General features: G+C 45.6%; 1 protein-coding gene across 1 annotated transcript; it reads left to right on the top strand.

The window, feature by feature from the left end:
* Nucleotides 1–5,235: 5,235 nt before the first annotated feature.
* On the top strand, nucleotides 5,236–15,998 carry LOC101689039 (zinc finger protein 665-like). Its single transcript, XM_013049656.2, is given in 5 exon segments — nucleotides 5,236–5,300; nucleotides 7,546–7,638; nucleotides 9,081–9,207; nucleotides 13,254–14,754; nucleotides 14,756–15,998. Coding segments are annotated over 4 exon segments (1,704 nt in total). The 5' UTR covers nucleotides 5,236–5,300; nucleotides 7,546–7,623; the 3' UTR covers nucleotides 14,817–15,998.
* The last annotated feature ends 9,029 nt before the right edge of the window (nucleotides 15,999–25,027 follow it).

Below are 25,027 nucleotides of genomic sequence, written 5' to 3'. Positions count from 1 at the left end.
AGGGGCGTCAGGGGATAGGGAACCCCAAGGCCATGGAGATGTGGCGGTCGGTTCTGCACGAATGCCTCTGCCCTGGGGGACAGGGAGGGAAGGCTCCACACACAGCGCAGCTGAGAGGGGCAGGGGCCGGAGCATGGCGGGAGTCCCGGAGGGTTTTTTTCCAGCAGGAAGATGAGGCAGGCTCTGTCTACCTGGACGGAAAGCGAGCATCTGCCCTGGCGACTTTAACTCCAAACAGATGTGAACCCCTGGACCCACAATGGAGCCCCCAGGCCTGGAATGTCTGATGATGCTGCTGGGAATCATCGGGCGCGGGACACGTGGGCAAAGGGGTTTTATCGAAGGTGGCGATCCCGAACCCTGGGTGCTGAGGACTGCAGCCCGGGGGCAGGGGGACGGTCCCGCAAAGACCAGTGTTGAACAAGAAAATCTGACACTGACTCACCTTGATGAGGGAGCAGGAGGCTGGCTGAGGACAAAGCAAAAGCTGGCGCCTTGCATCCCCTCTTCACCCGCTCCCCTCCGTAATATGTGTAGCATTCCTCAGACACCCCTGACTGCCATCAAACGATAAATAGTTAACTTGCAGGGATCGCAATCCTGCAGAACAGGAATCTCCCTTGCTCTACAGATGTCCTATAGACCTAAACAGGGAGGTTACCTTATCAATAGCACAAATTTCCAGAGGCAAATAACTCTCAGTTCCTGAAGCCCTAATGTCTCCCTCCCACCATAAACTGGAGGAGGCTGAGGTAGAAGGGAATGTAAATGATAGCAGGATCATAACACCCCACCAAGAATCTCCCAACTATCTTGATGTTAATGCCTGACCTAAAGACGACATTGATCAAGCCATAAGGGCAAGGCCTCCCCCCCCACCCCCGGCACCTTGTAGGCCCTCCTTAATATGTGAGAACTCTGTTGAAACCTCCCATCCCTTCATCACCTTCCCCCAACCGCAAGGTATATAACCTGCCATCCCTCACAACCCGGGGCAGCAGCTCTTCCTGCCCACAGGTCTTGTCCCCGTGCTTTAATAAACCACCATTTTGCACCAAAGATGTCTCAAGAATTCTTTCTCGGTCATCGGCTCCAGACCTCAGCCCACCGAACCTCACCTAGGTTCTAGAACTTCATCAACCTGACTATGCCCTTCCTTCCGCTTCGGCGTCTGCAAGATGCTGCGGGCGCCTCGTGTGACGGGGGGTTGGGGGGGGGGTCATGGATGGTGGCCTGGTCTGGACAAAAGGGGCGTGACCCACGTAAGGGTGGAATCTGGACCTCAGCCCCGCCTTGGGATGTTTCCTGCCTTTTCAAGCCCAAAGTACTTCAGTGTCTCGCAGAAGGAACAGTCTCCTGGCTAATTTAAATTAATGTTTCAAACAATGTCAGATTAGTGTAAGGGTCTGCCCCTCCCAGAGGAACTTGCTTATGGACCCTGATGTAGGGGTGGGGCAGGCCAGGTGGAGATGTCCAATCGGTGCAGCATGTGTATATCCACTAGGGTGGATTGAGATCCGATTGGCCACCTGTATAGGGGTGGGACTCAACCAACTGCATAAAGGTTGCTGCGAGGCTAGCAGAGGGGGAGGAGAGCTGCCTCGGGAGCAGGAGGAGAGCTGGGAGCAGAAGAGCCCATGGGAGCGAAGAGTCAGCGGAGTGGAGGAGCTATAACAGCTCTTGTAAGAGCTATAACCGCTGCGACCGGTCCCACCACCGGCGGTCCCTGCGCCTGCAGCTTCCAGCCGCCTGCAGCCCCACCTCCAGCGGCCCTGAGCCGCCCCCTGCAGCCTCTAGCCGCCTGCAGCTTCCAGCCGCCTGAGGCCCTGCCTCCGGCAGCCCTGAGCCACCTGCAGCCTTCAGCCACGTGCAGCTTCCAGCAGCCCTGAGCTGCCCAGACACCAGCGGTCCAGCTGTCAGCGGTCCCTCGACGCCTGTGGCCCTGAGACCCCAGTGGTCCAGCTGTCAGCGGTCCCTCGACACCTGCGGCCCTGAGACCCCAGTGGTCCAGCTGTCAGAGGTCCCTCGATGCCTGCAGCCCTGAGACTCGAGTGATCCAGCGGCCCAGCAGTCAGTGGTCCCGAGATACCAGTGGTCCAGCAGTCCAGTGGTCAGCGGTCCCCACGCCTGCAGCCCCTAGACGTCAGCAGTGCCGAGACACCAGCAGTCCAGCGGCCCAGCAGTCAGCGGTCCTGATGCCTGCAGCCCCTGGATGCCAGCGGTCCCGAGACGTCAGTGGCCCAGAGATGCCAACGACCCCTAGCCACCAGCAGCCTTGCCGCAAAATGCCTTGCCACCCCGAGCCACGAGCGGCCTTGTCCGCAACGGTGGCTTCCTCTGGGTGGCAACCTTGTCAGAGTAGCATCGTGGGGAGCAGAGTCTGTGTTATCCGGGTTGTCCTCCTTGTCGCTGTCATCGTTGCCTCTTTGTCGTCGGGAGCAGCCTCGTCCGGGAAGCGGTCTTGTCCAGAATGGCGTCTTCTTGGGAGCGGCCTTGTCTGGGGAGCAACCCCATGGAGCAGCGGCCTCATCTTGGGAGTGGCCTCTTCTTGGGAGTGGCTCCGATCATGGAGCGGCCTCATCTGTGGAGCAGCCTCATCTAGAGCAGCCTCGTCCGGAGCGGCCTTCTTGGGAGTGACCTTGTCGGGATCACCGTCCTCGCCTTTTCGTAAGAGATAGTCCTGACCGGTCAGTTTGATTCTTGATGCTTGGCACGAAATAAAGTTTTGTTTGACCTTTGCTTTGTATCAGTCTCGTTCCTTTGATCACGGACCCTAACAATTAGAAGTGTGTATTCTATTAGAAGCGGAGATGTTAAATTGGAACGGGTTTTGCATTTTTTAAAGAGATTTTATTTATTTATTTGACAAAGAGATCACAAGTGGGGGGGCGCAGGCTCCTCACTGCGCAGAGAGCCGGATGTGGGGCTCGATCTTATGACCCTGAGATCATGACCTGAGCTAAAGGCAGAGGCTTTAACCCACTGAGCCACCCAGGCGCCCCTAAATTGGAACCGGTTTAAGTAAAAGCTCAGCGGGTGTTGTTGGGGAATACAATTTTTTAAAAAAATCGTCTCACAAGCCAGCAATCCTCTCCACAAGTGTACAGAAAGAAAACAAGTTTCATTAGTGAATAAGCATTAAACCAGAATGTGATGTGCATCAGAGACTGCAAAAATGAATTTCACCCTGTGAGAGAAGACAAGGCGATACGACCGATGTGTTCTCAAGAAAGATCATAACTAGTCCTCGGGAAGACACGACAGCACCATTTGTTATACATATTCTTCCTGACATCACCAGGTAAGCTGGTGGCCGTTTATGTTAGCTAATTGGCTTTAACCAAAGGGAAAACAAACTTAGCTTTATGACAGGAGGGAGTTTTGCCACTAGGAACAAGGCAAGTTATGAGTTAGGCACCTATCCTTCCACAAGAATTGGGAGATAAAGAGATATTCCCTTTTATGTTTATATTTCAAAGAGAGGGCTCCCAGATCCTTGAGCAAACATTCCTGAGTGTTGGTAAGAGCCTGATTTAGCTTTTCAAAGACATACAAACATTTCAAACAGGAAGACAAAGAACTTACAAGTTTCTAAGGGAAATGCTCTAGGAAAAGGGAGAAAGAGAAGTCTCTTCGCTTTTTCTTCCCCCAAGAGGGAAGAAAAGAAAAATATTCTCACATTTTTAAATGTGAAAAGAAAGAGGTTTTCACATTTTTAGTTTACATTTTTCCTTACAGAAACAACATACATTCGTTTCATTAAAACAATATTGTTTTTTGACACCCACGATGTGCTCACATGTCAGGAACTGTGCTGGGAACTTCACATACCGTTTGTGAGTTAATTCTTGTAATACCCTCGGAATTGGGTTTTAGATCACCATTTTCCTCAGGAGGATTTAGATGCAGGGCTTTCCCTTTCTGCGGGCAGTTTCCCTGTGTCTCTTCTGTTTCCTTATGACTGATCGTTAAAATGCTCATGTGACAGTAGCTCAATATACACAGAAGAAAAAAAAAAGCAAAGGAGTGGTGGGGTTAGTGGGAGGGATTTTCTGATAGCTTGCTCATTTGTGCTCAGTATTTTTTTTTTTTTTTTAACATGCGGAGTGACCAGCATGTCCCCGGAGTTGGAGACATTGTGCTTGGCAGAATTCTCTACCCATAGGTTATAACCAAAAGAGCAAATTTTCACTTATCATTTTTTTTTTTTTTTTTTAGAGAGATAGCAAGAGAGGGAACACAAGCATGGGGGAGCTTCTCTCTAGAAGTAGGCTCCCCACTGAGCAAGGAGACCAATGGCTGGCTAGTACAGCCAGGCTCCCCAGTAAAATTTTTAAATAAAAAACATGGTTTCTAATTATCTTCAGTGTGACTGTAAAGTGAATTTGAAATTATATTTAGAAATTACGACTTAACCATATTGTGATGCCAACAGCGTTTATCTCAAATGCATTTGAGTATAATTCATCTCAAGTGTGGAATGATAGAAGTATAAAAACAGCGATGCAATTTAATCTTTTAAATAAGTTACGGCTTTTTAAAAAGCAATAAATTATCACACGCCTTAGTTCTCCAAGTCCCACACCTCAGGTCTTGTCCCTGGGAAAGTTTCCGGAACACCACAGGGTTGAGTCACCAACTTAGAAGTGAATGGAAAGTAGAAACGGAAATGATGTTCTGGGCGCCCTAATGAGATTGCACATTCTGCCCAGGCCGAATTTGAGTTTCACGTTTCTAGTACGCACTGCCTAGGCCTATTCCAGTTTTTGGTTAAGTTGCAACAGTGTTCCAGAATTCGCCCACCGCCCACATCCACCTCGCTCCGAGGTCCCCTCTCCCAGATCTCAGAGCTGTTTCAGCTTCTCCGGCGGGACTTGCGGATTTTGACTTGAACCGTTTTCAGCTGTGAAGAGGGTAACATCTTACTCTCCAACAGAAGTGGCGTCCACAAAACTCTCAGCTTTTACCTTAAAACTGAAACATTAACTTGAAACAAAAAGCAATGCTGCGGCCCTGGCGAAGAAACAGGACTCAAGTATCACTAAACCCTAAAAACTTGGGAGCTACTCCCAGGTCCTGACCCCGTGTGGGCTCCGCGCATCCTGGCCTGTCCCCAACCAACGCCTCGTCTCTATGGTTACCGCTAGCCCTTGAGGCCCCTCCTTCCGTCCCGCGCGGTCCCTACGCAGGCCTGGCTTTGCTCTGCGCCCCGCCCAGGCCCCGCCTCTTCCCTCTGCGCGCGCGCAGAGGTCTGCAGACCCGGAAGCGGGTTTCGTGGAGCCGAGGCCAGTCTGTGGAGTGTGAGTTTCGTCTTTATTGTTTAAACATGCGCCTCGCAGTCCCCCCTCGTCTACCCCCGGGGTGTGGGGGCCGCTAAAATCCCTGCACCATCCCTTAAGCCCCCCCAAATTCAGACGCTTCCTTTGGAGGCCGGGGGCTTCCTTTAGGGTTTGAAATCCGCGAGGTGGGTGCGCGCCGTTCTCGGCCCCTAGGGGACAGCGCCGGCCGCCCCTCAGGAGAGGCCGGTCCTCTTCTGGGCCGGGAGGTTCGGAGAACTCGGCCCTCCCGGGAGACGCTCGCACTGCCCCTCATCTCGCGTCCCTCTCCGCGGGCTCCTCCGCTCCCCGGGTTTCCGCCCGTCAGTCCTCGCCTCTCCTCACTCTTTGTTGGGAAGTGACTAAAAAGGTCCTGTCTTGAGACAGAGCACCCCGCTCCGGATAATGTTCTCTTGTGGGAGGTGGGCCTCTTATCCCAACCCCCTCCTGGGTGAGAGGAACGCGGAGGAGCGGAGGGGCTGTCCACCTTCCAAGCACATGTCCCATCCCCTTACTAGCAAAACGAGATGATTCGGGAAGAAGCAGAGGAATTGCGGTTTGGGACGTGCATGGCGTGCATAGGGTAGTCGGGAAAGGAAAGGAAGGTCAGCTTTCATTTTTAGGAGATTGAGGAGGGTTGCTTTAAACAAAAGTTTATTGGAGAAGAACAAGAGTTGGAGGTGGTGGCGGTTTTTCAGTGGTAGCACGTGGTGGTTAGTGCATTTGTTGCTGGGGCAGGAGGGAGCTTCCTTTTTTTTTTTTTTTCTTACAAGCAGGAGATGAAATTCTCATAAAAAATACCCTCCCTAGGGCGCCTGGGTGGCTCAGTGGGTTAAAGCCTCTGCCTTTGGCTCAGGTCATGATCCCAGGGTCCTGGGATCGAGCCCCACGTCGGGCTCTCTGCTCTGCAGGGAGCCTGCTTCCTCCTCTCTCTCTCTCTCTCTGCCTGCCTCTCTGCCTACTTGTGATCTCTGTCTCTCAAATGTGTAAATAAAATCTTTAAAAAAAAAATACCCTCCCGTGTTAAAAATAGTTCTTATCTCCCCTTTTCCTGCTGGTAAAGTAGGCTGCAGAGAGTGGTACTTGCCTGAGAGCTCCTGCCTACTCCGTTTTAAATGAGGTTTCCTTATTTATTTTCACAAGACCCACTGAGAGAATTATAGAAAAATGAACAAAGGAAAATAAGGGAGGACCACAAACAGATGGCAAAGTAGCAGCTGTGGGAGAAAGGAAGATTGAGAAATTTAGAGTAAGAAGGAAATCTCCAGGGAGATCATGGAAAACAAAATGTGGAGAGGCCCCCCCTTTTTCTGGGAGGAGCTCTTGATGAGCAGGTGGGGGGCCTCCAGTAACAAAGGGGAAGCCACTTCACAGGCAGTAAGGGGAGAGTTTAAAAGAATTGGAATTGTGGCAGGGGCGAATGGGTGCCCAGTGGGTTAAACATCAAACTCTCTTGGTATCTCAAGTCATGTTCTCCGTGTTGTAGGTTGGGGCCCCAAGTCAGGCTCTGGGTTTAGTGGGGAGTCTGCTCAGGAGTCTCTTTCTCCCTCTGCATCCCCCATCCTATGAGCTCACTCTCTCTCTAAAATAAATAAATAAATCTTTTAAAAAAGAGTTGAAATTATGGCCTGCATGTTCCTTCTAGCTCCTGCCCCTTCCAGATCTGGGCACTGGCGATAGCAGTGCCCACAGGCGAGCAGAGCCAGAAGGTGGGAGGTGTGCTGGGCTGTGAGTGTGCCGCACCCAGCATCACACTGGACTGCTGAGGCATTTTGCAGATACAGCTCCGGTGTCCCTCCCAGAGATGTCCCCTGCAGTGGTCAGAGGGGAGGAGAGGACTCAGCCCCAGTACCACTTGCTTCCGGTGTGGATCCAGCATCACCAAGGCTCTGGGTCCTCCGACTGACCCCAGGGGGGCGGGCGTGCTCTGTGTGGGGTGTGATCAGGGTGGTTCTGTGACCTGGAGGGGAGTGTCGGGTCCAGCCCAGGTCCCCACTGCTGTCGTGTGTTGTGGGGGGCTTCACCTGGGCAGGAGCCAGTTCTGAAGAAAGGGGTGGGGACACTCACTGGTTGGTGTCTGGAGGAAGTCACTGTCCCTGTGCCCCCTCCTGTGGCAGTGGGCAGCAGAGGACTGTCTTTTCCACACGGAGAGGGCTTCGTGTTTGACGTTGTGGTACAGGAAGGACGTCGATTGATTCTAAGCATTCAACTGCAGCTTCTTGACCCCTAGGATTGAATTCTCAAGGCCGATCTTGTCTGAGGAAGCAGCAGCGTGGACGAGGAGGAAGAGGAAAGGAAGGAGTCAGGAATGGCTGGCTGTCAGGTACAGTCATATTCTGGGATGACTTTGTCTCTCATTCCTGCTGCGCCCTTGAAGGACTCGCTTACCTTCTCTGACCCTGAAGTGTCCAGCTGAGTTGTGTCTGTGCACACTCCCCCAGGCCTTCCTCAGTCCATCTCCCTCCACTCAGATTCCATCTCCTTGTGCCCCAGTGACATGGAGCCTGTGAGGGGGCCTCTTTGTGTCCTGGAGAGCTGACTCCTTATTTCAGTACGTTTGAGCGTGTATATGTGTGTGTGCATGTGTAGACGCGCAAGTCCCTAGTTTTTGAAAAGACGTTATCATTATTTCATAAATAAGTCATTAATTGTTGAAGTGAAATCTTAAGCATTTTCCACAGCTGTACATTTTTCCTAGTCTAACACAAGTTAAACAGTATAAGAAGAGTGACGTGTGCATGTATAATGACCTTTTATGCATCTCCACGTTGTTGGCCTTGAACTTGTTTCAGATTGTGTCAGGGAGCCCTCTCAGTCTACTCTTGATGCTGTCTGGTGATATGTTTACTGGTTTAGGTTCAGTTCCAAAGCCTAAACATCTGGATTCAGGAGCTTATTCTGCCATTTCTTAGCATTTGACCTTGGGCGGGTTTTGGGGAATGTGTGTGACACAGGTGTCTCCTCAGGAAGGTGGGAACAGATCTGTCTTCAGTGAGTGATGTTACAGTTTATGCGTGTAAAGCATTTAGCACAATGCCTGCCACACGGGAAGCATTCAAGAGCTTCTGTTCTTTGCTGTTGCTATCATGATCCTAGTTTTTAGATTCTGGTCTTTCTCCAAAGTCATTGTGGACATTGTCCTCTCTGAAGATAACACTTGTGCTCTAGCCCATCTGGATATTGAGTATCACTCAGTGTCTAAAACACGATATATAACACTTCTTTTTTTTAATTAACATATAATGTATTATCTGCCCCAGGGGTACAGGGCTGTGAATCATCAGGTGTACACACTTCACAGCACTCACCCTAGCACACACCCTCCCCAATGTCCATAGCCTAAATAACACTTCTTGTGGGTAGCCCTGTATTGATTGCCTGTTTTTTTAAAGTTTGTTTATTTTTTCTTAGTAATCTCAACACCCAGCATGGGGCTCAAACTCACAACCCCAAGGTTAAGATTCACATGCTCCTCTAGCTGAACCAGCCAGGCACCCCTGATTTCCTATTTTTATATTTCTTCTATTGTCCACAGAAATGAAAGAAAAAAAAAAGCCATCCTGAGAGGCCATCCTAACCTCTTATGGAAAATATATTAGGCCAAAATAAGGGACACAGAACTTGTTGAGAAGTACCTTCCGTGGACCTGTAAGAACACCCACTTCATCTGAATCCCTCTATACGCATCTCTTCTCTTTTCATTTTATGTGAAGGTAAGAACTCTCCCCACAGCTCCTTGGTGAGATGTTTGTGTTCTCTTTTCAGGGATGGTTGACCTTCAGGGATGTGGCCATCGAATTCTCTCGGGAGGAGTGGGAGTGCCTGGACCCTGCCCAGAGGGCCTTGTACAGGGATGTGATGGTGGAGAACTACCGGAACCTGGTCTCCCTGGGTGAGGAAAACGTCTCTCCAGAAGTTGGGGGTCTGCCCTTGGGTATCTTTGTATTTAACCTTGTTTGCCTCCTGGGAGCCCCTGCCCTGCTTGGCTGAGATCGAAGCCCTGTTGACTCAGAAATGAATGGGGCTTCTGGACTTTTCATTTACACTTTCTTCCGATGATCTGCGCACTTCATCAGGCATGGTGCCAGAGCTCAAGTGTGCATAAAGCCTTAGGAAAAACACCAGTTCCATTTTTCTACCCCTGTGCTCTTGATTCCCTAGTTCTCAGAAGACAGCGGGATATTCATAAAAACTGTGCTCTAACTCAGAGAAGGCAGTGGGCGGATGAATTTTTGAATCCGTTTTTCGGCTTTACTGACAAAATTACGTTTAACGTGTACCCCACGATGATTTGAAATACACATGCATCATGGAAGGATTTCCATAGTCAAGTTAATTAAGATCTATTACCTCACTTGTTTTCTTTCTTTCTTTGCTCCTTTGGTAAGTACACCTAAGCTCTATTCTCTGAGCAGTTTCCAATTACACAGTATTATCAACTGTAGTCACCATGTTGTGCATTAGTTCCTCAGACCTTATTCACCACATAGCTGAAACTCTGTCCCTTTTTACCAGTGTTTCACCATTTCCCCTCGGCCTCGCCTTCAGCAGCCACCCAGCCTCCCTGTGTCTAAACATGGTTTCTTCCACTGTCGTTACCTCCCCCCATGTTAAATGTCTTCCGTTCTTGCCCGACATCCATACCATAATTCCTAGAGTTAAGAACGGGACAGCGTGATGCTATTTGCCTCATCATTTCCTTCTTTTATTCCGAGGTGGGAATTCTAACTGCCCTAGTACACTTATCTTCCCACAGATTGGCAAGTTCAGTCCCTTGTCCCATGTGCTCTTCCCCTTGTGCTGTCCACTGCTGACCTTCCTTCTGGCCTTTCCTTACATGGTACCTTGACTGGGATGGACTGCACTGTTGCTTACTAGCATATTAATTTTGTACTCTTGAACAGCCTCATTCCCACAGGAGCCCCTCACCAGCCACACTGCTGACTGTAAGGAGCGGTCCCGGTTTATCCACTGTATCACTGTTCCCGGACACTATGGCAATCCATAAGTGCAGGGGGTGATGAGGCACTCAGCATGGCTGAGTAATACTGTCGGCAACACAACACAGCTCTGGGGTCTCCACTGAAGTACTTATCTCGGAGCTCCTGATCTTGGCTGTGATGTGTAGGCAGTCGTGCATAAGAATCCATTGTCTGAACCCACAGGCCCAGGTCAATCATGTTGCTCTAACTTACTTTCTCTATAAATAGGGGTTAGAAACACAAACCCCATGTGCCTACTGGCGCTATTTAAATAACAGTGAAAATCTGGGGACTCCTGGGTGGCTCAGTCAGTTAAGCATCTAACTCTTGATTTTGGCTCAGGCATTGATCTCAAGGTGATGAGTTCGAGCCCTGCAATGGGCTGCATGTTGGGCATGGAGCCTGCTTTAAAAATAATAATAATAATGATAATATACTTAAAAGCTTTTTTTTTTTAAGTTTTTTTTTTTTTTTTTTTTTTTTTTTTTTTTTTAATTTGACAGAGATAACAGGTAGGCAGAGGGGCAGGCAGAAAGAGAGAGAGGGAGAAGCAGACTCCCTTTTGAGCAGAGAGCCCAATGTGGGACTCGATCCCAGGACCCTGGGATGATGACTTGAGCCGAAGGCAGAGGCTTTAACCCACTGAGCCACCCAGGTGCCGTTTTTTTTTTTTTTTTTTAAAGATTTTATTTATTTATTTGAGAGAGAGCGCATGCACACGAGTGGCAGGAGGGGCAAAGGGAGAAGGAAAAACAGACCTCCCCACAGGGAGCCTCACAAAGATGTGGGGCTCAATCCTAGGACCCCAGGATCATGACCTGAGCCGAAGACAGACATTTAACTGATTGAGCCACCCAGGCACCGCTTATTTCAAGGCTTTTAACCATGTCAGCACCATTAGAAGTTTTAGAATATTACATGTTTCATAGTAAAGTCTCAGAAATTCTTTTGCTTACTAAGATACGGCAACCTTCCATCACAATTTTAATCAGTTGGCCTTTTGCTTATGTCTTGGCTCAGGCTGCCATCCCACGTACCATAAACCAGGTGGCTTAAGTGACAGAAATTTACTTCTCGCAGTGCTGGAGGCTGGCAAGTCTAAAATCTTAGTGCTGATTAGTTCAGTTCCTGATGGCACGCGCTCTCTCTGGTTAGGAACACAGTATTCTTGCTGTGTTTTTGCGTGAGGGCAAGAGTGAGAGGCAGTAAGTACTCAGACGTCTTCTAGCACCTCTAATCCCATTGCTGGTACGCCACCTTAATGACCTGCCAGAGACCCCCTCCTCCGACAGCATCATACTGGGGTGGACACAGACTTTCAGACCCCGCAGCCTGCTTTACATTTTGTAGGGTTTCATTCTGCAATTTTGTTCAGACAGTATTTGATCTGGCCTTAGTTAAGAAGGTTTTCATGCACAAGCTCTTTATTACATATACTTTGTGGCCGATGACCTAGAAAATTAAAGAACATTGTGTAGATAGGGAATTGCTCTGTTGCTTGGCTGTTCTATAAAATCACAGTTGTGATTTATGGGGTGCCTGGCTGGCTCAGTTGGTGGAGCCTTTGACTTTTGATCTCCAAGTCATGAGTTCGAGCCCCACATTGGGTACAGAGATTACTTTAAAAAAGTCATAATTGTGATTTCTGACTTCTTTCCCCAGTTATTATTCTTTTCTAAGATTTTGTTTATTTATTTGACAGAGTGAGATACAGGCGAGAGAGGAAACACAAGTAGAGGGGGAGTGGGAGAATGAGAAGCAGGCTTCCTGCCGAGCAGTCAGCGGCACTCGGGGCTCCCAGGACCTTGGGATCATGACCTGAGCTGAAGGCAGACACTTAACGACTGAGCCAGCCAGGCGCCCCAATTATTATTCTTTATAATGTTAAGTATTTCTCTGACTTGAGACTTCAAAAGAGAGTGGTCTTAACACAAATTCCTGTTCTCGTATTATGTGCTAGTTCCAGAATAGAAGCCCTTGCTTTTTTTTTTTTTTTGAGAGTTTTTAAGAATTCCACAAACTATAATTTTGTGTAATTGTGGTTATTTATTATTTCTGTCCTGATTTCATTGTAGGTTACTAAAATGTTTTATGAATTGTCAATTGTATATTATTTATTTTTCCAAATATATAATGCAGCGTAACTGATAGGTCAGTATTGCAAAATGGCCATTCCCAATGAATATAATTTTATAACCAGTATTATTCAGAAAAATATTTTTATAACTTTGATTAAATTCTTCCTCATTTCCCCAGTGCTGCTCTGGTTTTCTTTTTTTTTTTTTTTAATATTTTATTTATTTATTTGACACAGAGAAATCACAAGTAAGCAGAGAGGCAGGCAGAGAGAGGAGGAAGCAGGCTCCCCATGGAGCAGAGAGCCTGATGCGGGGCTTGATCCCAGGACCCTGGGATCATGACCTGAGCCAAAGGCAGAGGCTTTAACCCACTGAGCCACCCAGGCACCCCTGCTCTGGTTTTCTAACTGAAAATTGCCATTGACTAGATTGCTCATCAGATAAGTTTCTTCTGAATCATTTAGCATTAGAGTATATCATTTTGTACTTTAGCATTAATACCCAATAAATATGCAGTAGGTATGTATGGTATTTTTATCTCTTCAGATAGGAAACAGCTATATATTTTCTGTGAAGTGGTATGTGATTGGGGGCCATGATACCCCTTCTGTCAGGGCTAACATAAGTTTGCATACTGATTTTTCTTTTTCTTTTTGCCATTGATTATTTAAAGTAGGCTTCTCTAAAAGTAATTTGAATCACATATAAGTACCTTTTTATCTTAAAGAATTCTATTCCTTTTGTGTTCCTAAAAAATTGAAGATCATGGTTCCTCTTCATAACTGATCAAAATATGTAGTACTTTTGGTGTAATTTGTTTTTGAGTATGAAGTTTTTCTGGAATTAATGGGAAACCTATGGTTCTTTATCTCTTGTAGCCATCTCTCCCAAATGTATGATCAAGGAATTACCACCCAAAGAGAACAGTAATACAGAGAAACTATCGCAGAGAGTAAAATTGGAAAGATATAAAAGCTGTGACACCGAAGATTATGCCTTTAGAGCAGTCCAGAAAAATATTCATGACTTTGAGTATCAGTGGAGAGACAGTGAAAGAAATTACAAAGCCATGCTTGTGACCCTTAACAAAAATCTCACTGGTGGAAAGGATCACTATGGTAGAAGAGATGCAGGAAATAAGCCAACTGAAACCACGTTTGGACTAAGCTTTCAGTCACATCTGGCTGGAGTGCAGATACTTCAGACCGAAGGGAAAATTTTTGAATGTTACCAAGTTGAGAATTCTCTCAACAATGGTTCTTCAGTTTCACTGCGTCCCAGAATTCTTCCTAGTGTCCACACCAACATTTCTAATGAACACCGGCATGATATCTTGCATTCTTCATTACTCACACAAGACCAGAAAGCACACATTAGGGAAGAACCTTACAAATGTGACAAAGCAGTTAATCCCGGTTCACACCTCACTAGACATCAGATCATCCATCCAGGAGAGAAACCATATAAATGTGATGTATGTGGGAAGGTCTTCAGTCACAACTCCCACCTCGCATGTCATCGAAGAATTCACACCGGAGAGAAACCTTACAAATGCACTGAGTGTGGCAAGGTCTTCAGTCGCAATTCACACCTTGTACGTCATCACAGAATTCACACTGGAGAGAAACCTTACCACTGCAATGAGTGTGGCAAAGCCTTTAGTGAGTGTTCAAGCCTTACTAACCATCAGGTAATCCATACTGGAGAGAAACCTTACAAGTGCAACGAATGTTGTAAGGTCTTCAGTCAGAGTTCAGGCCTTGCAAGCCATCGCAGAATTCATACTGGAGAGAAACCTTACAAATGTAATGAGTGTGGCAAAGCCTTTACATATAGCTCACAACTCACTAACCACCAAGTAATCCATACTGGTGTGAAGCCTTACAAATGTACCGAGTGTGGCAAAGCCTTTAATCAGAGCTCGCATCTCACGAGACATCAAATAATCCACACAGGAGAGAAACATTACAAGTGTGACGAATGCGGGAAGGTCTTCAGTTACGACTCACACCTTGCACGTCATCGCAGGATTCATTCTGGAGAGAAGCCTTACCGGTGTAGCGAGTGTGGCAGAGCCTTTAGTATGTACTCAAGCCTTACTTACCACCAGGTAATCCATACTAGAGAGAAACCTTACAAATGTAACGAATGCGGCAAGGTCTTTAGTCAGAGTTCGAGCCTTCCTAGTCATCGGAGAATTCATACTGGCGAGAAACCATACACATGTACCCAGTGTGGCCGATCTTTTATTCAGCGCTCAAACCTCACTAGACATCAGATGATTCATACTGGAGAGAAACCATATAAATGTAATGTGTGTGGGAAGGTCTTCAGTCAAAATTCGAGCCTCGTGAGTCATCAGAGAATTCATACTGGGGAGTTACAAAGGTAGTGAGTGTGACAAAGCCTTTATGGTCAGTTCAAGCATGAATTGGCCTTAGAGAGTCCACACGAAAGAGAAGTCATAGAAATGCAGCATATGGGGCAGAGGACTTACACAGGCTTCCCAGCTCCCTAGACATTGGGATACCCATCTCTGATGAAGCCACGTCAAGGTAATGTGCACGCTAAGGCTTTTGCCTGTGGATCAAAACTACAGAACATCACAGGCCTCATACTGGACAGCACCCTTGCAAGTGCAATAAATCTCAAGGCTTTCTGTCCAACATCCATGCCTTTGGTGTCCTGACCGTATTTATACCAGAGAGAAACCTGCAGATTTACTGAACATCTAAAGGCCTTTAAAGCAACAGTGTGTCCTCGGGGTTCACCAGTTCGTCATAGAACAAAATAATTCATAATAGGAAGAAGTCTTACAAATGTAATGAATATTTTTATATTTCTTCCATGACATTCACAACAGAATCCACATCAGAGAATTCTTACGAGGAATACAATAACTAAGTCTCAAGTTCTCTAAATTTAACCTGAGATAGTACATACTGCAGAATGATTTTTTTTTTAAAATACTTAAAGCATACCACAGAATAATTTGAAGCCAAAATGTGGTAAAACTCTAGATGGAAAAAAGGATACATAGACATATAGCAAAGGTATCTAGAGCCTGAAGATACTATACTATGGTTTCTTTGCTAAATCGTTTCTAGTTTAAAGTATTGTTTTACACTTCACATTTAAAGCTGTGATCATTTTTGAGCTAATATTTGTACAGGTGTGAAGTTTTTGCAGAAATTTCTTTTGGGGGGGGGTATGGAAATCAACTGGTCCAGCATCTTTTCTCCCCTTTTTTTTTTTTAACTCTCTCTTCATTCACTTTCCTCGGTATCTTTGTCCAAGCTCAGTTGGAAGTACTTGCGTTGGACCATTTCTGGGTCCTCTCTTCTTTTCCATTGATCTGTGTGTCTCTTACTCCACAAATATAATGTGGGCTTGATTACGTTTCACTGTATTAGAAATCTAGAATGAGTGATTGCGACCACTGTATTCTTCCTTTTCAGATGTTTTAGCTATTGTAGTTCCTTTGCCTTTCCTTATAACTTCTAGAATAATCTTGTTTGTATCTACAAAATATCTTGATGGAAATCCTGTCAAACCTGTGTATCAATTTGCAGTCATTTGACATCGTTTCTATATTGTATCTTCCAATAAATGGCTGTGGTATGTCTGTTTGTGTGATCTTTTATAGTTTTTTGGGATCAAAATCCCATCAGTGTTTTGTTAAATTAACATGTCTGTACTTTTTCCTTTTCAAGCAGTCATATATATTGTATTTTTGATATCAGTTTCCATGTGTTAATTGCTACTGCATTTGAAGTAAGGTAGATTTTTAAAAAATATATCTATTTTTTAAAGAGAGAATGAGTGCAGGGAGGGGCAAAAAGAGGGGAAGAGAGAGAATCTCAACAACACTCTGCGCTGAGCACGGGGCTCGATCTCAAGACCCTGAGATCGTGACCTGAGCCAAAATCAAAAGTCAGACACTTAACCGACTGAGCCACCCATGTACCCCAAGATGGATTTTGTAAAATGTTGATCTTGTGTTCTCAAAATTTACTCATCTCCCAGGGCACCTGGCTGGCTCAGTCAGAAGAGCATGCAATGCTCAATCTTTGGGTCATGAGTTCAAGCCCCATATTGGGTGTAGAGATTACTAGAACTAAAAACAAACTTAAACAATTTACTAATCTCACTTGCTTTAGAGATTTGTAGGTTCCTTGTGCTGTTCTACATATACTACTTCATTAGTTTCCTAATGCAGCTGTAAGAAATTATCAGAAACTAAATGCACTAAAACAATATAGTTTATTCTCTTACACTGCTCAGCATAAGACATCTAAAGTGGATTCACAGCACTGTTAACTTTGGTATTCCACGAGGAGTAGGTTTCCTTGCACTTTTCAAGTTCTGGAGACTGCACATATGCTTTACCTCGTGGCCCATTGCCTCCAAGGTGGCATCTTGGTACTGTCCATCCTGATTCAGAGCAACAGCTTCTCTGTCTCCAACTCCACTGGCATCCTCACACCCTCCTAATCACATCACATCTATCACATAATCCAGGATCATCTCCCACCTCAAGATCCTTAACTAGGACACATTTGCGAACTCCCTTTTGACATAGAATGTAACCCTCGCAGGTTATCAGGATGAGGCTGTGCCTATCCTGTGTGTGTGTTTGGAGGTGGGGGGGGGGACTGCAAATACATTACATTCTGTCGATGGGTAAACTGTTAACAACGCCTTTCTGGCCTCCTTCGCTTTTCTGTCCTTAATTTCATGGGCTATCATCTTACAGTATGTTGACTAGCAGTGGTAACAGAGGATATCATTGCCTTATCCCCAGACTCTGTGGGGGAAATAGTCATGTTTACTGTATAGGAAGGTTTTGTAACTGTTCTTTAGTGAGCTGAGGAAGTTTCCCTCTGTGGGTTGTATCCTTTGGCTATTAACACCCTATCAGTTACATAGTTTGCAGGTATTTTCTCCCATTCCATGGATAGCATTTTCACGCTTGGTGGATTCTTTTGCTGTGCATAAGCTTTTTTAAAAGAATTTTTTAGGGGCGCCTGGCTTGCTCAGTGGGTTAAGCAGGTCATGATCCTAAGGTCCTGGGATCCAGCCCTGCATTGGGCTCTCTGCTTGGTGGAGAGCCTGCTTCTCCCTCTGCCTGCTGCTCTGCCTACTTGTGCTCTCTGTCTCTCTGTCAAATAAATACAATCTTAAAAAAATAAGAATTTTGAAAAATTTTATTTATTAGAACATGAAAGAGAAAGCACAAATAGGGAGAGGGAGAAGCAGACTCCCCACTGAGCAGGGAGCCCGACATGGGGCTTGATCCGAGGACTCTGGGATCATGGCCTGAGCTGAAGGCAGACACAAATGACTGAGCCAGGCACTCCTGTGCAGAAACGTTGTAGTTTGTTGTGGTCACACCTGTCTGTTTTACCTTGTTTTCCCCCCTGTGCTTTTGGTGTCAAAGTCAAAAACCATTCCACAGGCCAATGTCAAGAAACTTTTCCAGTTTTCTCTAGGAGTTTTACAGATTCGAGTCTTAAGACTTAAAGTTTTTGATACTTTTTTTTAGTTGATTTTATGTATGGTGTGAGATAAAGGTCCACTTTCAACTTCTGTGTGTGGATGGAGATCGCTTTCCACAGCACCATGTACTGAAGGGACTGTCCTTTCCCCAGTGTGTGTTTTGGCACTAGTTTTGCACCTCAGGTGGCTGTAAATATATGAGATTATTTCTCCTCTGTCTAGCTGGGGTCTTGCAGGGTCTGATAGAGAATTATCAGTCCAGCTTCCCTCTAAAATAGCCTCATCGGGAATTGGGCTCTCTCACCCCTCCTCTTTGCCTCATCCTCACGTTCTTTCTCAGAACTGCTTAGAGGAGAATGGGGCTGCGGAGGGGGGAGCTCCTACCTGTTAGTATCCAGATGCCCAGATGCAAATAAAGGGGTGCAGAGGACTTAAAATTCGGTAAGTGAATTTATAGTTTTTGTTGCTTTTGTTGTTAAAAACCTGCGTTTTGGGGGTCCCTGGGTGGCTTGGGCTAGTGCTGTCTCACTCTCTGTGAAATAAAAAAATAAATAAATGAAAATAAAAATAAACCCTGTTTCAAGAGTTTGTTTGTTTGTTTTTTAAGATTTTTATTTGAGAGAGTGAGTGAGCACGAGCAGTGGGGAGGGCAGAAACAGAGGGAAAAGCAGGCTCCCTGCTTAGCAGACTCAATCCCAGGATCCCAGGATCATGACCTGAGCTGAAGACAGATGCTTAAGACAGATGCCCAGCCACCCAGGTGCCCTCAAGAGTTCTTGGATCACCAAGTCTTCCATTCCTAGGGGATCTTCTCATTGTTCCACATGTCAAAGACAAAGTCATGAATGCAAGTGAACAAGCCATCAGAAAATTCCCTTGGCATCATTTCTACTTCCTCTCATATTTGTTTGTTTTTTAAAGATTTTTCATGCTTCGCTGAGCAGAGAGCCCGATGTGGGGCTCGATCCCAGGACCCTGAGATCATGACCCGAGCGGAAGGCAGCGGCTTAACCCATTGAGCCACCCAGGTGCCCCATTCATTTGTTTGTTCATTTGTTTTTTAAAGTAATCCCTAAGTCTAACATGGGGCTTGAAATCATGACCCCAAGATCAAGTTGCGTGTTCTACCAACTGAGCAAGCCAGGTCAAATCTACTCTTCAAATATATTTTAGCTGCCAATGTACAGAACATCACTCATATTCATCAACGATAGGGTGAGCTGTTCCATACACAACACTTCTGAGACCAAATATGTGGGGTTTTCTCTGCACCAACCAATTCTCCAGCTCTCCGGACACCAACTCTGGGTCCTATTATACGATTCTTCTTGGAATTAGCACAGACCCAGGGATTAACAACTCAGTCTCCCAACACTGCGTCCACTTCAGATGCCAATTCCAAGTTCTGGGACTCCTGCACTTCCCACCCAGTGGCTGTATGTGGCTACAAATTCCAGTATATTCTTGAGGTAGAAGTGGTGATACACAGGGATCGTTTCTCAATTCTTTATTTCTTATCTTAAGAGAAATGCCTCTAACATTCAGCCATTAACATAAAGTTCCGTATCCATTGTAGGTGAGAACTGTGGGTCAGATTAACTTTCCTTCTTGTCCTATGTGCTGAGCATACATTCCTATTTTAAATATAATAGAGCTTGAAATGCTTAAAGTCCTTTCCTGAAGATGTTAGTATAAGGGAGAAATATAATCATATCACAGCAAGGTGTATAACACCACGAAATACTAAAATACAGGCATGCCTGGAGTAAAACCTGTGCAGTATACTGTATATTTTAATGACTCATTTTTGCATCAAACTTCAGAAGTCAAACTGCTTTCTTTTTGATGTCTTTTAAGGATTATTTATTTATTTATTTATTTGACAGAGATCACAAGTAGGCAGAGAGGCAGGCAGAGAGAGAGGAAGGGAAGCAGGCTCCCTGCTGAGCAGAAAGCCTAATGTGGGGCTCAATCCAGGGACCCTGGGATCATGACCTGAGCCGAAGGCAGAGGCTTTAACCCACTAAGCCACCCGGGTGCCCCTCTTTTTGATGTCTTAATATCAGGGATATACTAGCAGTACTACATATTTTCGTGTTTTCTGCTGTACTGAAAAAAGTCTGTGAATGAGAAATGCAAATACCTCAAAAAAGTTGGATAGTCTCCTGTAAGGCGATCACAGGCTTGTTGAGTATTTCAAAGTTTTCAAGTCATCTGTTTTTCTGATTTCTAATTCTTTTAAACTCTGTTTTAGTAATCTATATTTATGGAAATAATTCTCAATTTTCAAGTTAAGATAAAGTTTGAAGTAATTCATACAGGTTTTTAAAATCTATTAATAATCTTATTTACTGTAATTGTATTGTTCATGTGTCTGCACAGCTTAAAATGACTATTTCAAAAGATCTACCTATTATATCAATTTTGATAAGATTACTTTTATGTATTTTATGTGTTTTTCTATAACTCATTATATTCCGTATAATTCTCATTTCTGCCTTTTGCTGGATTTACACTGTATCTTTTTAAAAATTCTTGATTTGGACCTGTAGGACATAAAATGTCCAGTGAAGTTTTAATATGTAAGTTTGCAGCTAACTTACTTCCTTTAGACGCTTCTTCATTAAATAAATATCAGAAGCTTGAACAAGAATTTTCTTAATTTTTCATGTACAAAAACTAGTTATCAAAACAAATAGTGACTATCTTTTAGGTTTTCAATATTTAAATATTCCTGAAAGCACAGTTTTCTATATACTATAATTTGACAGATGATAAAAATTATCTGTCTTATTACAAAATATCCTATATTGTGTGTTTACATAAAATGAATAAACATTTTAGAATCTCTAAAAGAAGGTTTTATTTCAGCACAATTTAGGACAGCTTCCCCAAACCAACAATCTCCACAGGGAAGAAAGTGCTCTAGAGAATGAAGAGGTTTTACAGGATTGTATAATTTTTGTCCATCTTGTAAAAGCTCAAAAGATTATAGATCAGCATTTAGTTAGGAACCCTCTCCACTTCCTCCTTTTCTCTGTGCATTAGATTCCTCTCCTTTTATCTCTGGACTTGCCTACTCATGTAGAAAAAACATTAGATTTTGAAGCTGATGGCCAAGAAAGAATTCTTGAGATGTCCTTGGTGCAAAAGGTGATTTTATTAAAGCATGGGGACAGGACCCTTGGGCAGAAAGAAGTTGCCCTGCGGTCATGAGAAGTGGCCCATTATATACTTTCAAATTGGGAGAGGGTTAGGGATAGGATAAATCTCTAATGAATTTTGGAAACAAGGTTACCAGGACTTTGAGGGGGCTAGCTGTTGTTGGGAAAAGGTCATTTATTACCATCTCATAAAACCTGAGTCATGAGACCCTCCAGGAATGTATCATTGGGCCATATGCTTGGGGGATGATTAGCAACACGTATCTTGGGGGGAGGGAGAGGTTTAGAGATAAAGGAAGTCTCCAAAACAATTTTTACATGTTAAACAAAGAAGGCTTACAGAATTGTGAGGGAAGGTTGGGCTAGGATTGCCTTTTGTCCTAGGCAAAGTGTCCACACTGAGGCAGTTGAGCCCCTAGAGGAATGACACTCTGTCTGTTTCAAGGACTAGTCAATGGGCTGTAGGTAGTAAGGAAACTTAATAATTTTTCTTCTGCCTTTGTTTCCATCACCTATGTTTTGCAAATGCATGCATGTCCCAAATAGCAATTCTTCTGCTATTCCTAAATAAACCCACTTCAGGATAAAATAACTGGCTATATATATATATATATATATATATATATATTGGCAAAAAGAAGTTGCCCTGTGGTCATGAGGAGTGGCCCATTATATACTTTCAAATTGGGAGAGGGTTAGGGATAGGATAAATCTCTAATGAATATATATCTCTTAATATATATATATATATATATATATATGCTGAATATATATATGATCTCTACTTAATATATAAATATTATAGTATAATATAAATATTCAGCTTATATATATATTTTTAAAGATTTTATTTATTTATTTGTCAGAGAGAGAGCAAGCGAGAGCGAGCACAGGCAGACAGAGTGGAAGGCAGAGTCAGAGGAAGAAGCAGGCTCCCTGCAGAGCAAGGAGCCCGATGTGGGACTCGATCCCAGGACGCTGGGATCATGACCTGAGCCGAAGGCAGCTGCTTAACCAACTGAGCCACCCAGGCGTCCCAATATTCAGCTTATATTAGCTCAGTTTTTCTTTGGGCCAAATTTAAGGTCATCTTTGATGGATGTTCTTTGTGTGTGTTGTAAGAACAAATATAAATTAAAAGCAAGAGGCTTAATTCCTCCTGTTGAAAACAAGGTTAAAGATGACCCTTCCTTCCTCTTTTATTTTTTAGTCAGAACATTTACCTTAGAAGATGTGCAAGTGTAAGTACTTTCTCAGTCTCTTTGAAATGTATCTTTTAAAAGACTGTTCTGTGTGGACAGATGTTTTTGTGATTTGTTCTTCATAAGCCACCCCTTGGACCTGCAGGTACACATGTGGGCTAAGGAAGGTTGTTTGTGAGGCTCGTGAATCCCCTCTCCTGCTCCAGTCCTTCCCCACCCGCCATGAAATCTGGGAGGGGAGGCACATACACTCAGCCCAGGCTCCGAAAATACAGAAACATGAGGGACCAGAAACATGAGGGACACCTGGGTGGCTCAGTTGGTTAAGGGGCTGCTTTTGGCTCAGGTTATGATCCTAGGGTCCTGGGATCAAGTCCCACATTGGGTTCCTTGCTCAGCAGGGAGCCTGCTTCTCCCTCTGCCTCTGTCTGCCTGTGCTCACTCTCTGACAAATAAATAAATAAAATCTTAAAAAAAAAAAAAAAAGAAAATACAGAAACACCACAATATTGAAATGCAGCTCTCTCCAAACTGCATGTAGGTGAACAAATGATTAGTTTCAAACCCTGTTGTTTTGCCCTATAAATATGGCCCTTAGGGGGATGGTCTGTTGGAATTCTGAGCTGAGGGGAGGACTCTTCGCCCAGGCCTCTCAGTCAGAACTTCAGCCTGGCTGTGTCCACGGGGCTTCCCCGGCTGACAAGGCTGGATGTTGCAAGTACCCAATTTGATGTAACTTTGCCTTATTCTCAGCTACTGCCTACTCTTATCTTCATCTATGTGTAGATTCCTTTCCTCTTCCGTTTTGTACTGGCCACCCCAATTACCACGTAAAGTTAGGAAGGTCTTTGTGTAACAGACGGTGCTGTCCAGTCCTCTTAATTGGGGACTAATTATTATTAGTGATGTGATTTGAAGTAGTGGGGTTCAGAGTGGACAGCCAGGAAAAAATCCTTGAGAACGTCTTTGGTGCAAAAAAGTGGTTTTATTAAAGCACGGGGACAGGACCTGCAGGTAGAAAGAGCTGCACTGGGGTTGTGAGGAGTGACTGATTATGTAAGATTTTCTATCCTGTGGATGGGGGCCGGGGGGTGGTGACGTTAGGGCTCCAGGAAATTTAGTCTACAGGTTTCTGGAGATTGCGTTTTTCCTGTAAATCGTTAAGACAGCTGCAAACTGATGGAGACTCCTGTCCCTGCAGGACTGTGATCTCTCTCAGTTAACCATTTGTTTTTCCCTTTCCTTTGTTCTAGGGCAGAGAGGAGTGCCTGAGGAGTGTCACACATAGCCAGCCCACCTGAAGGACGGGGCTTGCAGGGTGTCCGCTAGTGCTTTGCCCTCAGCATCGTTAGGAAGACATGTTTGTCATGGGTTCTATGAAAGTGTAATTTTCTGTCTTTGCAATCTCTTAACTGTGTGCCGGTAATACGCGTCCGATTCTGGTTTAATGTTTATTCAGTAATAAATTTTTTTTTCCCTTTGTCTCAGCCACCTTTGTGGAGAGGATTTCTGGGTCAGGAGAAAATTTGTTTTTATTTTTAATTATATAGTCTCATCTGCTGATGTGGAATAGACTATGTCTGAGACAATTCAGTTCCGTTGTGATTACTAGTTTAGGGGCCGGAAGCTCCAGACCCGGAAGCTGAGGTCGCGGAGCAAAGGTTCCGCAGCGGAGAGTGAGTTTCCGTGTTTCTCGTTTAAACCTGCTCCTCCATAGCCGGGCTGTGGGGGTCGCTACGCGCCTTAAAATCCCCGCGCCGGCCGCCGTACTCCAAGTGAATGCAGACGTCGCGGTGATAGGTCGGGCGCGGGTCCCTTTCGGTTTAAAATCGCAGCCGGGTGCTCTGGGCACTTAGGTGTTGGGTCCACGCAGACGCCGGCTTCCCCGTCCGTGTCCCGCTTGGAGCTTCTTCGGACCGCGTCGTCCGCCCCGCGCCCCGTAGAGACCCCTTCCGCGAGGTGGACTTAGGCCACAGCTTCCCTTTCTGGGCCCGGGTGGCGGTCCCTGTTATGCCCCCCACCCCCTTCCGGAGAGAGAGAGGCCTCGTCCTTCTCTGGGCCCTGGGATTCTCAAGAACTCCCCCCGCTTCTGGAACAGCGGCCCTCTGGGCAGCTTCTCAGGCCCCCTCCCTAGTCCCCTCTGCCCAGGACCCCGCAGTGCGGTGGGTGACCGGGGCCTGCTTCGTGACACTCGGTGTTCTCCCCGACCCCGATAGTGCGTTCTTTTAGGAGGCGGGCGCCTTATTCCATCCCACCCCACACCTGCTGAGTGTGTGGTCGGGGGAGGTGGGGAGAAAGAGACTGCGACTGAAAGATAATGTGGAGGTTGGGTGAGGGACTTAAGAAGAGACAGAGAATAAGCTGAGGAAGCAGGTGCAAAGTATAGAGAAGTTAGAGGAAAGCGGGATCTCCAGGGAGGTGACGGATGACGACACGGAGAAGGGCCCTGGTTCAAGGGTAGGAGTTTGAGGCCGCGTTGGTGAGGCAATTCAGATAGAGGGTAGGGGGAGAGGACAAGAGTTACAGCCTTGACCGTGTGAACAGGGTGTAGCTGAGACAGAGGAAACAGGTGACTGGGAAAGTGGGGGGAAGAAACAGACCAGAATGGAAGTGTAGCTGCCCGGGGGTGTTGGAGAGTGCGGTCGGAAAGAAGAGAGGAATGTAACAGAGAGCATAAGAGGAGCCTAGATGGGCAAAGAAAGGCAGAAATGCATGGAAACTGGGGATAATCAGAAAGATTGGGGGGAGAAGTAGAAACTAGAGGGGAAACAAGTTGCAGAGTGCTGA

This window comes from Mustela putorius, unplaced genomic scaffold (genome assembly GCF_011764305.1).
Source record: "Mustela putorius furo isolate JIRA1106 unplaced genomic scaffold, ASM1176430v1.1 tig00000196_pilon_pilon_pilon, whole genome shotgun sequence".
NCBI classification, from domain to species: domain Eukaryota; kingdom Metazoa; phylum Chordata; class Mammalia; order Carnivora; family Mustelidae; genus Mustela; species Mustela putorius.
Note: the sequence above shows the minus strand (reverse complement) of the source record. Positions and strands in the feature narration are given on the sequence as shown.